Genomic DNA, 11,145 nt, shown 5'->3' with positions numbered 1-11,145 from the left:
CCAGGCCTTGGCAGCCCATACTTTTTCTACAGACTACCTATTGGGCTAGCCACTTCCAAGCAGCCCACATCCTAAGCTTTATAAATGCTCAATCTCGAGAAATACAACCCAACATCAGGAAATTTAAAAAATTTTTTTTTTTTTTTTTTTTTTTTTTTTACCTTCCAGAGTGTTAAACAGAAACAATGTGATACCCCAACTGCAAGAAACAAACTCAGTCCCTTATACGTGATGGGAATAATACAAGTTTGACACTGAGACCCAAAGACTGAAATGAAGGGGCTATCAAGAATTCAAACAACCAACTCAAGTATCCCTCAAAACGCATCACACCAGGCACGCACATGCCCATGTCAAACTGGGGAAGTCTGAAGAAGCTCTGTGGACTGTATCAGTGCCGACTCTCCGTGGCTGCCTTGGTTCTAAGCCATGCAGGCAGACATACCTGCTATAATCTATCTAACAAACACTGGAGTCCTGGTCAAATCCTTAGCTGGCTTTGTTTTGTGCAGGACTTCAGTTGTGACACTGTATTACAGTTATACAAGATGTTACCCCTGGGGGAAACTGGGTGCAGGGTACAAGGAGCTTCCCTGTATACTTTCCTGCAAATTCTTGTGAATCTATAATTATCTAAAAAACAAAAACAACACATTATAGATCTCATGTCCTGGTCTTGTCCAGTTTGAACACGTCCTTCAACCCTTCCCACCACCAATCAGATAAGTGACACACTTTCTTTAAAAAGAACCCTTCAAAATCCTAAAGAAAATCGATTCTTAAAATAGTTCAAGCCCAAGAAGAAACATAAAGACATTTGTCCATCTCGAGCAAATAAATGCCCCCTTTCCAGACCCCTCAGTTTCCCAGACAGCCCCTGGCACCTCACCCCAGGGTGAAACGTGAATTCTCGGTCTGCTTTGTTTTCCAGGGTCACATAATCAAGCGTGGCAGGTAACGCGGACTCGGGGCAGCCGGCCTGGAGTGCGTTTATTCAGGGCTGCTGAGAGCTCACAGCTGGGGGCAGAGCAGCCGGGCCACCTCCCTCCCCACACCTGCTCTCCTCTGGCCTTCGGAACCTGAGGAATAACCGGTAGCCTGGTAGCTGCCTCTCAATTTCACCTAAGGAACAGGCTCAACCAGCAGGATGAGTCTGTGACGCTTCTTAAGGATACGCATCCACACCTTTTTGCTCCCGAGATGAAACTGAGTCGAGTCTGAAACCACGCAGGACCCCGCTCTCAGCCACAGAACCCTCTGCAACAGCCCCTCCTGCTGGAGCTGCAACAAGAAACATCAGCTGCAAATTCTCCCTCCTGCCAGCCTGCTCCCAGGTCCCACGCCGGCCAATGCCCTCAACTTTGCAAGAAGAGCCGAGAGGCAGGCCCTTGATGTGGAGGGTGGGAGGCCTGCTCTCCAGGGGCCCAGCTACACAAGCTCTCCACCCGCAATCACACTTGCTCGGGGCGCTGAGTGTGCCCCAAGCTACAGCACCAAGGTCACTCTCTAGTGAGGACACTACATGAAAACGGCACACAAGAAACAGTACTGAGAGGCCAACACAGTAAATGGTTGATTGGGTTTGTATTTTGTTCTGAAGACTCACCGTCTGGTTTTCATTTTACCTGAACACAGGGGTTCTGCATAATTATTTTTAAAGGAATCTTGAAAGTGCACTTGTCCAACACTGCCTGATTTTTTCAGGCAAGGAAACACCTCTTGTATGCAGCTCACCAAAAGTGTCTATTACACACACGGGTACGTGTTTTACAGCCGTGCTCACAGAGAGATGATGGTGAGGAAACGCACCAGGGCACCAACAGTGATGACGCTAAGTGGGGGAAGAATGAGGATTTAACGTGCCTTTTTACTTTAAAGCAATGGTCATACGTTGCACAGGACATCCACAGAGCTGACAAGCTCACTTCGAGGCCCTTGGACATGTCAGCAGCGTGTCAGCCAGGGCAGCATGGGCTGAAGCCAGGAAAGAACCTCAACTCTCAGGGCTGGCAAATGCGTCATAGAATTCCCAAAGATTACGTTAAAAATGGTACCCCAAGTCTGGCAGTAGCCGAGTCAGGAGGGTGCGGATAACTGTCAGACGACGCAGCCTCCAGCTATACCACCGGCCACCCGCACGGAAGCGTGAACAGAGGCCCGGTGGGCAGGGCCCCGATCGGTCCACGCACTGTGGCACTTCATCAATAACCGACTGTGGTATTTAAGTCACAGGAAGTCAGAATTGGCGGCTCCTTCACTGCTCTGTAATCTTAAAATTAGCATTTCACTGGAAAGAATCCAACAGGATCGCTAGCACGCAACAGAAATCGCCCAGGAGGTTACAAGAATCTTCTGGCCAGCCAAGCAATGGTACTTTTCCATTATTAAAAAATGACAGAGGAAAGAGAGCAGTCACGGCATAAAACGTCACATCTTCAAATATCTGTATAAGGTTCTAGCAGTTGCCCCGTGATCCAGAGACAACATTTCTAACTCTTACTAAAACAATATGCATGCTGGCGATGAGCGTGTTACTAGAGACCGAGGGGAGAAGAGGGTGGGGGAGCCGCCCCTCGAGCTGATCAACCGCACACCTGAGACCAGTTTAGCCATTTTCGCCCTCCATGGACCCCAGGCTTAGGAGATCAGGGCGTGATTTAAAGGCATCCCAAATCCTCACGGTTTCTGGTTAACTCACTGTAGAATCTGTGATATATGATGTAAATCTTATTCATAATTAGGCAACTTAGAAGCAATCGTGAGCGGATAAAGTTTCAGATGAAAATAATTTAAAGTAAGATGGATCGGGCTCATTATAACCCATGGCTATTTTTTTTTTTAATTAAATGTGGACCCATGAGTATAGGTACACGCACACACGCGGGCTCACACACACCTACCTTTCATTAGAGTTAATTTCTCCTCTTTCCCATCTAAAGCTACACAGTAAATCCTCATGTGACCATTTCAAGGACTATTTTTTGCTACTAAATTTTGCCAACAATCTGCTCAGCATTCTAGCAGATGTTTCTGTTTTCAAACCTCTGGGAACTTGGCTGTATCTGTTTTCCTTCCCCATGTTAAAAATAAAAGAAATGGCCCAAATGTGGCCCTAATACCCCAGAGAAGCTTTTCCCACCCACCAACCTCAACCTCCCTACTCAGGTGACCTCTGTGATCCCTTCTCAAATCTTTTCTTTGCCATTAGAGAAGATGTTTCCAATTATGGTCCATTATATTGTCACGGATGACATCACTCAGATGTGCTTTTTTTTTTTTTTTTTTTTTTTTTTTAAGAAAATGCTACTGATTCTTAGTTACTTGGGACCCATCTGCAACAACCCCAGCCAGCTCATCTGCTGGCCCTTCTGAACCCATGGTGTCACATGAATGCAATTTGCTTAAGATCGATTCTCCAAACACAACAATTCCTTTTAAATGGTGGGCTGGAGAGACAGGAGGATCCTTGTTTTTTATCTAACGATTTCTTTAAAAACACTTGTGACCCAAGCTTACCTCAGTAACATCCATAACTTTGATGGCTGCCAGCTGACCTGTTTTAACGTGTCGACCCTGAAAAACAGAAAAAAGAAAAGAGAATGGGCACGGCTGTTCTGCACAGTCATTAGTACAGAATGGCCGACGTTTCGGCAAGTCACCTCTTCTGTACTTTTTCCCCAAAACTGATGATGAAAGAGTCCTATGCTCTCCAATAGAACAGGATGGTTCTGTTGGTTTGTAAGACTCGTGAACCCCACTTAATAAATAAACCAAACCATCAGTAGAACAAAGGAGTTTTGATAAAGAATCACTTCCCTCTTTCTTTCCCGGGCTTCATTTACGCATCATTACTTCTCAATCTGAACAACTTAAATAATGTTTTCTTCCATACATCAGGTTGACCAGCCTTCCCTTCTCAACATTCCACATGAAGGAAATGACCAGAAAAGTCTGGATATCATTTATTGTCAAAAATGGGTAACAGTCATTTTCCGCTCATATACCCCCAATACCCATTACTTGATTTTACAAGTTATACTGAGAGTCTCCTTCGAAGCTTTCCTGTGATCCCAATGCAGGGAGGCTGGAGCATAATTACTCGGAATAAAGCGGGTGCACAAAGAGATGGGGGGCACAGAGAGAGCGCGGTCTTGCAGCTGTGTCGTAATTCCCAGTCTAGAACCTAAACGTTTGTTATCCATTTATATCACGAGCATTTCAAACAAGCCTGATGCAGCTCTCCTGTCCCCTCCCCCAGACCAGGAGGGAGGGACTTAATCCCTACCCATCTTGCAACGCTCTGCTGGGCATCTCTCAGGAGAGCAACAAAGAGCTACCCTGACATCGTGAGCACCGGCTCCTCAAGGGCTTTGTGGAATACGCTCCTGCCGCCGCCAACGTGAAACAGCACGCACGTCCCCACAGTCTCCGAGAGCCAGCCTCGCTTGTGGCCTCGTGATGGAAAGAGCTGTGAACTTTAGAACCTGAAACCTGAGGAAAGCTCTCCACTTATTCTGGAAAGCTTGGGCAGGGACTCAAATTACAACTCGGACAAAACAGTTCCATGAATATGACACTGAATTACAACTCTCTCTCAACTCTCTGTGGTCACAGCGGGATGGGGTCCAGCGCCGGCCCAGGAGCTCACCAAGCAGGGTTGGGCGACAGCCTAGACAGGGGAAAGCAGGGCAAATAAAGCCCACAGGCCCAGAACCTCGTTCCAGCATCACCCACCTGCAGAGCCCCCGTCCTCGGGCTCAGAAGGGTGGCCCCATCCCGGCATCCACGGTCAGACATCTGTAGAAGCTCTGCCTCTGCAGCAGGCGGTGCGGGGTCCCACGCGGGCCCGTCCCAGGAGCCCCGCCTCCTGCCTGGTCACCGGCCCCAATGCCACTCCCCAAATGGCCTTCCAGCCACCCAGCGTCCCCAGGCCCACTGGCCCTCGTGCCCACGTCACACTGCCCTGCATCCCCAGAGCCCAGGGCACAGCCTGCACCGCGGCTCTGTTCACAGCTGGGTGACTCACGATCCTGAAAGGAACGTCACCCTGTCTGTCGGTCCCCACTCGGCACATGACGTGGCCCGAGGGGCCACCTGGCACGGGGAACAGCCCCACCGTGGAGACGGCGGGGGGGAGACCAACCCTGTGTCAGGAAATAGCCATCTGCTCACGGCACCCAGGCCCACATGTCCGACTCGAATGGCCACGGTTTACTTACTCCCTGTCCGTCTAACAGCCAGCGTTCGTGGATGTGTCCACCTCTGACTCGCTCGTTTCAAGTTTCCACCCGTGGGTTCCAGGCTCTGGAAGCTCACCGTTCTGAGCGCGGTACCCACAGCTGTGCTCACACGGACACACGGAGCCGATGACCCTCTGCAGCTGCAGGACAGAGCTCCCGGCCCGGCTCGGGCACCACGGCTGTGCCCACCCGGCATCTCCTCCACTCGGGGACGTTCGTCCCCTGTCAGTGGGGTGACAACACTGTCCACGTCACAGGGGTGTCAGTAAGAACAACCGAGGGGCAAAGGACAGCACATGGCACAGGGTCAAGTGCAACCCTGGTGATAAAATAAGGCTGCACCTTGTTTCCCTCCATCGATGGCAGGAGGTGGATTTATTAGCACAGACGGGCAACACAGTCCTGAAGCCAAGGTATAACTTCCAAGAATCCACGAACAAAGAGGAGAACTTAAGAGAACAAAGTAACCCTTCAGGCCTTTCCACGTAAGGGACGCGAAGACCAGTTCCTTCACCCCTGGTCAGCCCACACATCTGAAAACAAATGCCCGTTACTCTTCCTGCAGTGGGGTCATGTCCAAATTACCGCAGCAGACTTCTCGCAGATGGAACCAAGCGATGAGAGGGAACGCCCAGAGAGTTGTCCGGCTTCCCCGCTTTTCAAGAGGGCAGGTGGTGAGACAGATGTGTGTCGGTGAGATGGGGAGGAAGGACGGCCTTCTGAGCATCTGATCCTCAGGAAAACCCAGAGGCCGATAGAAAAACCTCCCTAGATGTTTCTAAATTAGAGGCATCTTCCTTTTCTCCCTCAACGCCTGAACTCAAAGCCACCGTGTATCCTTCAGCCTCAGCAGTATGACGATGGTGTGATAGCTGAGGGTCGTGGGTTCACTCTATTTGTTCACGTAGAATGAGACTCCCTCACTGAGGGAGGATGGAATTAGGACCTAACAACAAATCATTATTTTTGTGTTGAAGGACAGCCCACGCAAAGGCAGTAGCCTTCACTAACACACACCAGGTCTTTCAGAATTAGGTCCATTTGAGTTTAAATTTAAATCAGGAAACTAAGAATTCTGCTTCCCTCCCAAGAATCAAGACAACATGCTGGAAGAAACAAATCTGGGACTAGGCAGCCTTGGACTCTCATTCCTCTGCTACCTCAACTGCTGTAATTTCCTTGGAAAAGCTGCTTATTACTTCTACAAGCTTCCTGTGGGATCCAGTGTGCTAAGGGACCTAAAGCCCCTTCTAGAATAAGGCAGGCTATAAATAAAGTACACGGCGTCTCCACCCAGACATCACCCCTGGCACCCAGAGAGCACCCAGGGGACGGCCTTCCTCTCCCCACAACGAGAGAGCCACGCCGAGTCCCTGACCCTGCTCCCTAGTTACACCTGCAACCATCTCAAACCCAGCCAATGTCGGCCCATTTCTATTTTCAAAAGGCTGGCCAATACAGTGGGGTGCTAAAATAATGTACTTCTCTAATTGTTTTTTTTTTTTTTTTTAAAGAAGAAGAAAAAAAGAAAACCTCCAAATGTGAAACTAACAGAAGTCATAGCCTATGTGCTGAATTGGGCCATCTTTGGGTCAAGGAACCAAAAGGGCCAACAAAATAGCCTGAGGAAGAAAGCTCCAGCCGAATGCACCGAGTGTTAATATGTGTGTGATCATGGGCAAAGGAACAAACTTCGTGGCACCTGATTCCTTTCTGGTCTTTAAATGAGGAAAACGCGTGTTTCTCTTTCTAAAAGGAAAACTCAAACTACCCTCAGCAGGCGTCCAAGCTGAGGAAAATGCCCTAATTGTCAACTCTCCTGCATGTTCCTGAGTCGAAACTGCCACCTTGCATTTGCAAATACGTATTACATTTATGACACAAGTTCCAAGAAGGAAAAGAAAGGAAAACACACGCCACCACATGGTTTTAAGATGCGGACACTGTGGTAGCCTGTCTGTCTGCCTCTAATGAAGTCTGTCTGTAAGCCACAGAGAGGAGCCAACGGCAGAAGGAACAGCAGCATTCAAGGGAAGCTTTTAAATCCCAAGCGAAAAAGATGGTGAGGTTCCTATCCTCCTAATTTTCCACTACCGCCAAGTACTAGGAAGCTACCGCACGCTGCATCATCTTTACCTAGAACCCCGATAACTCCATTAAAATGCATTTGATGAATAAGTATGCTCGCTGCGATGGTGCTCGTGATTGTTTGAAACGACTGAACACAACTTCTATGTTTACTTTTTCACGCAGAAGCAAGAAGTCTACAATGTAATGTACCCTTTCCGTACTCTTGCATTATTTCAGTGATATTTATGTTACTTCCTTTAGGCACCCGGAGCCCTCCTATCCCTGACCCAGAGAAACAAGAAAGGAACTAGTAAACCTTTTTTATCTTAACTCTTCCAATTAGCAAAACAAAGCATTTAAGCTCTTTATATCTATGACTGAAATTGTGAACTCCTTAAAAAAAAATTTTTTTCCAGAAAACAACTGAGAAGGGAGAAATCTTTTGCAAAGAGTTCAGTGGTACATTCTTATTGCCCCTAAAACTTAAAATATGCCTAACATTGGTCCTGAAAGAAAAACTATTTTTGATATTTTGTAGTGCATAAAAGTCTAGCTTAGGGAAACTGAAATTCAGACCCAGCACTTCTCAATTATCATGGTGTCTAATTGGTTTGCAAACATTAATTTCATTTTCTTCTGGTCAGGGATCATGATTCATCTTTTCTTACTACAGTTCTTGGAACTTCCTTTGTTCCACAAATATTTATTGAATAACTGTTACGTTGCAAGCACTTTGCTGGACCAAAAAAGTATGCTCACTGGGAGGCAAATATTCCGGGGTCTCATCCACAAGAGGAAACTCAGGCAGGAAAGTCAAAGAAGGGGATCTCTTGAGTCTGTGACACTATGAGCGGCAGGGAAACACACCTTAGGGATGACAGGTATTTTCTTGCCTCCACAAGCCTGAACTTGTGTGTGTGCACTCACAGCCTGAACTCCAGCAAGGACACCTGGAGACAGGCCGTGAGGACAGGACACGGGGCACCAAGATGTCCCCACTCTTGCGACATTTAGTGAACAAAAGAGCTTTGTGTGCGTTATCCTTTACTCCTCACACAACCCAGCATGGGTACCGTTATCCCCATTTTACAGATGGAAAAAGTGAGGCTTGGAGAGGATTAAGTTAACCAGCTCAGGACTCACACGCAGACCTGTTCCCTACACCAGGCTGTGGACCTTCAGAGAGAAAGGACCGCAAGTGTCCTACTGAACCAACTTCCAGAGGGGGGTGCCAAGGCTAGCGTTCTGCAGCTTAAATACCTTAAGTGATTATAACCAAACTTGGCAATGCAGTAGCCAATAATAAAAACTGATTTTCAATCCCTGGCCTTTCTCTCTCATGAGAAACCAGCAAAAGCCAATGAAAGAACATCCCGAAGGGAATTCTCTAGGGAATCTGAAGGTATGTGAGCGCAGCACTGGAGATCACGATGCCTTTGCTTCCTGCTGAGTTTAATCTGAAAGAAAACTTTGCAGATTAGCTGCCTGAAGTTGGCTTTCTATTTGCTTAAGAGCAAAGCCCATCAACGCCAACCTCAGTAAGCAGAGGGCGGGCTGCACTTAACCGGTGAAGGGAGAGCCCCCCCCCACCCCCGCCTTCAGGGAGCTGGTGGCTGAAGGTTGCAAAACAGTCCACGAGAAGGAGCGTTACATGGTGACAGAAAAATACTACTCTGTAGCAGGAACACTCAGGAAACAGGACAGGGTGAAGCCAACGGCTCTGGGTGACGCGAGGTGCCTTTAAGTCAGAAAGACACCACTGTGAGGGCCGCAGGGGGTCTGCAAGGACTGCCCGGTAGCCCCAGAGATTGCAGGGGGCAGGAGGTGGACCCCTTGAGATCTGAACTGGAAAGCATCCTCACCGAATCCCAGAAAGGGACACGTGTGCAGGCGTCGCCAGGCCAGGGGAAGGGGGGAACCCAATGATTCAGGCCCAAACGTGAGACTTCTGTAAGTGGAGTGCAGGAATCCATGACTTTTTAATCCCATCTCTAGTGATTCCTATGCATTCTGAATTTTGAAAACCGCTTGTCCACGCTTGTATGAGAAAGCCCAAATTCAAGTTCTCATATCGTTTCTGGACTACATAGTATTTGTTACCATGAAGATATGCACTCATTGTCTTAGCTGGGGTTTCGGTGTGCAAAGGTCAGACTCGTAACAAACATGTTCTAACAAATGGCAATTATGTGTGTCACAAAAACATGTAACTATGTTCTGAAATGTCCGAAAGCTCAAAGAACAGGCAAGCCCAGTTCATCAAAATGGTTGAGTTTACAGATGAGAAAGTAAACCCAGGGAGCAGAAAGGAGACCATTTAGTGGCTCAGCCAAACCTGGTCTGTCGATTCTCTCCCCAGATGTCTCACTCACATCACTGACAGTTTACTTAAAAATTCCAGTGGGGAAGGGAGATGACAGAGCACACAGATTTTTAGGGCAGTGAAAATGCTCCATACAATACTATAATGATGGATTTACGTCATCATATACTGTCCAAACTCACAGAATGTACAACAGCGAGAGTGAACCCTAATGTAAAGCGAATGATTGCGATGTGTCAATGCAGGTTCATCAGTTTTAACACCTGTACCGTGGGGGGGAGGGGTGCTAATAATGGGGGAGGGTTATGCAAATGTGGGAACAGGGCTGTATAGGAAATCTCTGTACCTTCCTCTCAATTTTGCTGGGAACCTAAAACTGCTCTTTACAAATTAAGTCTTTAAAAATGTTTTGATTCCAATTATAATTCCCCCTTATATGTCCTTGTTTTAAAGGGCAAACATGAAACCGACCTGACCACGTGAGGGACAGCATGAGCTCAGCACCAGGAGATGCACTGACCACTTTCTAAGGTTCCACGTCCATCCACCCCAACGGCAAAGACCAGCTTACCTGGTTCTGCACTGTAAATCCCAAGACCACAGACCCCACTCATGAGTGTTCTTTTCCAGGAAATGTCCGCAAAAAAATCCAAAATGTAACCAGAGGGAGAGGGTGTGTTACCCAGACAGCACCCCACGAGCCATGTAATTAACGCGGGAGAGAGACAGCTTAGAGCACTTCGGGGAAGGAACTCGGTCTCCTAACCACCTCCTGACGCCAGAGTAGGAATAAGGGCGACAGGATCCCAGTGACACACTTTGGGATCACACTCCCCCTCCCAAGCCCAGACCCAGTACTATTTATTATTTGTTTATTTATTTGTGACTACTATTTATTATTATAATCAAGATCTGTTCATCTGCCTCTCCCTCCGTTCCACGTTCAGGGCTGTGGATGAGCAGGGAGAGAGAGAAAGCACAGGAATATGTGAGTGTTATGAGATCAAGACTCGTGATTTAGTCAGAGAACCACGCTTCTATTCCCTGAAGTGTTTAAAACGAAGACCTCCGTGTAGAATTCTGCCTTTCTTAGATTGGAGCTGCCTCACCCTGCACCAACACTCCCTTTAAAGAAATTTATGCCTCAGTAGCAGAGAACGTGCAGACTTTTAACTTCTACGAAGAATGAAACAGCCAAAACCAATAGCAGGGTTGCGACCCCCGCTACCCCGCGCCCACCCCCAGTGAACGAGTAGGTAGTAAAAGTGAAGTAATTTATGCAATACATCTTTTTTTTTCTTTAAGAGACCAATCTGGATGGAAATCTTTCTAAAGCCTGAAATCTTGAGGACATTAAAGATGCTTTTCTTAACGGCTCAGGGAAAACATCATGAACATCAACTACCATCCTGTCCTGGCAATTAAGTGACAGCCGCAGGGAATATTACGTCAGGCAGCAACATTCTGACTCCAACAAAGAAAGCGCCCAGTCATCTGGGCTCCGCATGCCAG

The 11,145-nt window shown here is 47.6% G+C and overlaps 1 protein-coding gene across 16 annotated transcripts in view; it reads right to left on the bottom strand.

Annotated features, from left to right (window-relative positions):
* The window catches only part of MAP4K4 (mitogen-activated protein kinase kinase kinase kinase 4), a 172,066-nt gene that overhangs the window by 87,290 nt on the left and 73,631 nt on the right, over positions 1–11,145 (bottom strand). For 15 of the 16 annotated variants that reach the window (XM_024743681.1, XM_024743672.1, XM_024743670.1 and 12 more), the window contains exon 2: positions 3,517–3,573. In XM_024743681.1, the coding sequence (XP_024599449.1) occupies positions 3,517–3,531 (15 nt within the window). In that variant the 5' untranslated portion in view covers positions 3,532–3,573. Of the gene's footprint in view, positions 1–3,516; positions 3,574–4,734; positions 4,763–11,145 lie in introns of those variants that run through there. The other variant, XM_024743667.1, reaches the window with a different exon arrangement.

This window comes from Neophocaena asiaeorientalis, unplaced genomic scaffold, assembly GCF_003031525.2.
Source record: "Neophocaena asiaeorientalis asiaeorientalis breed wild unplaced genomic scaffold, Neophocaena_asiaeorientalis_V1.1 scaffold114, whole genome shotgun sequence".
Classification (NCBI taxonomy): Eukaryota; Metazoa; Chordata; class Mammalia; order Artiodactyla; family Phocoenidae; genus Neophocaena; species Neophocaena asiaeorientalis.
The sequence above is the reverse complement of the archived record's forward strand: the minus strand, read 5'-3'. Positions and strand labels throughout refer to the sequence as shown.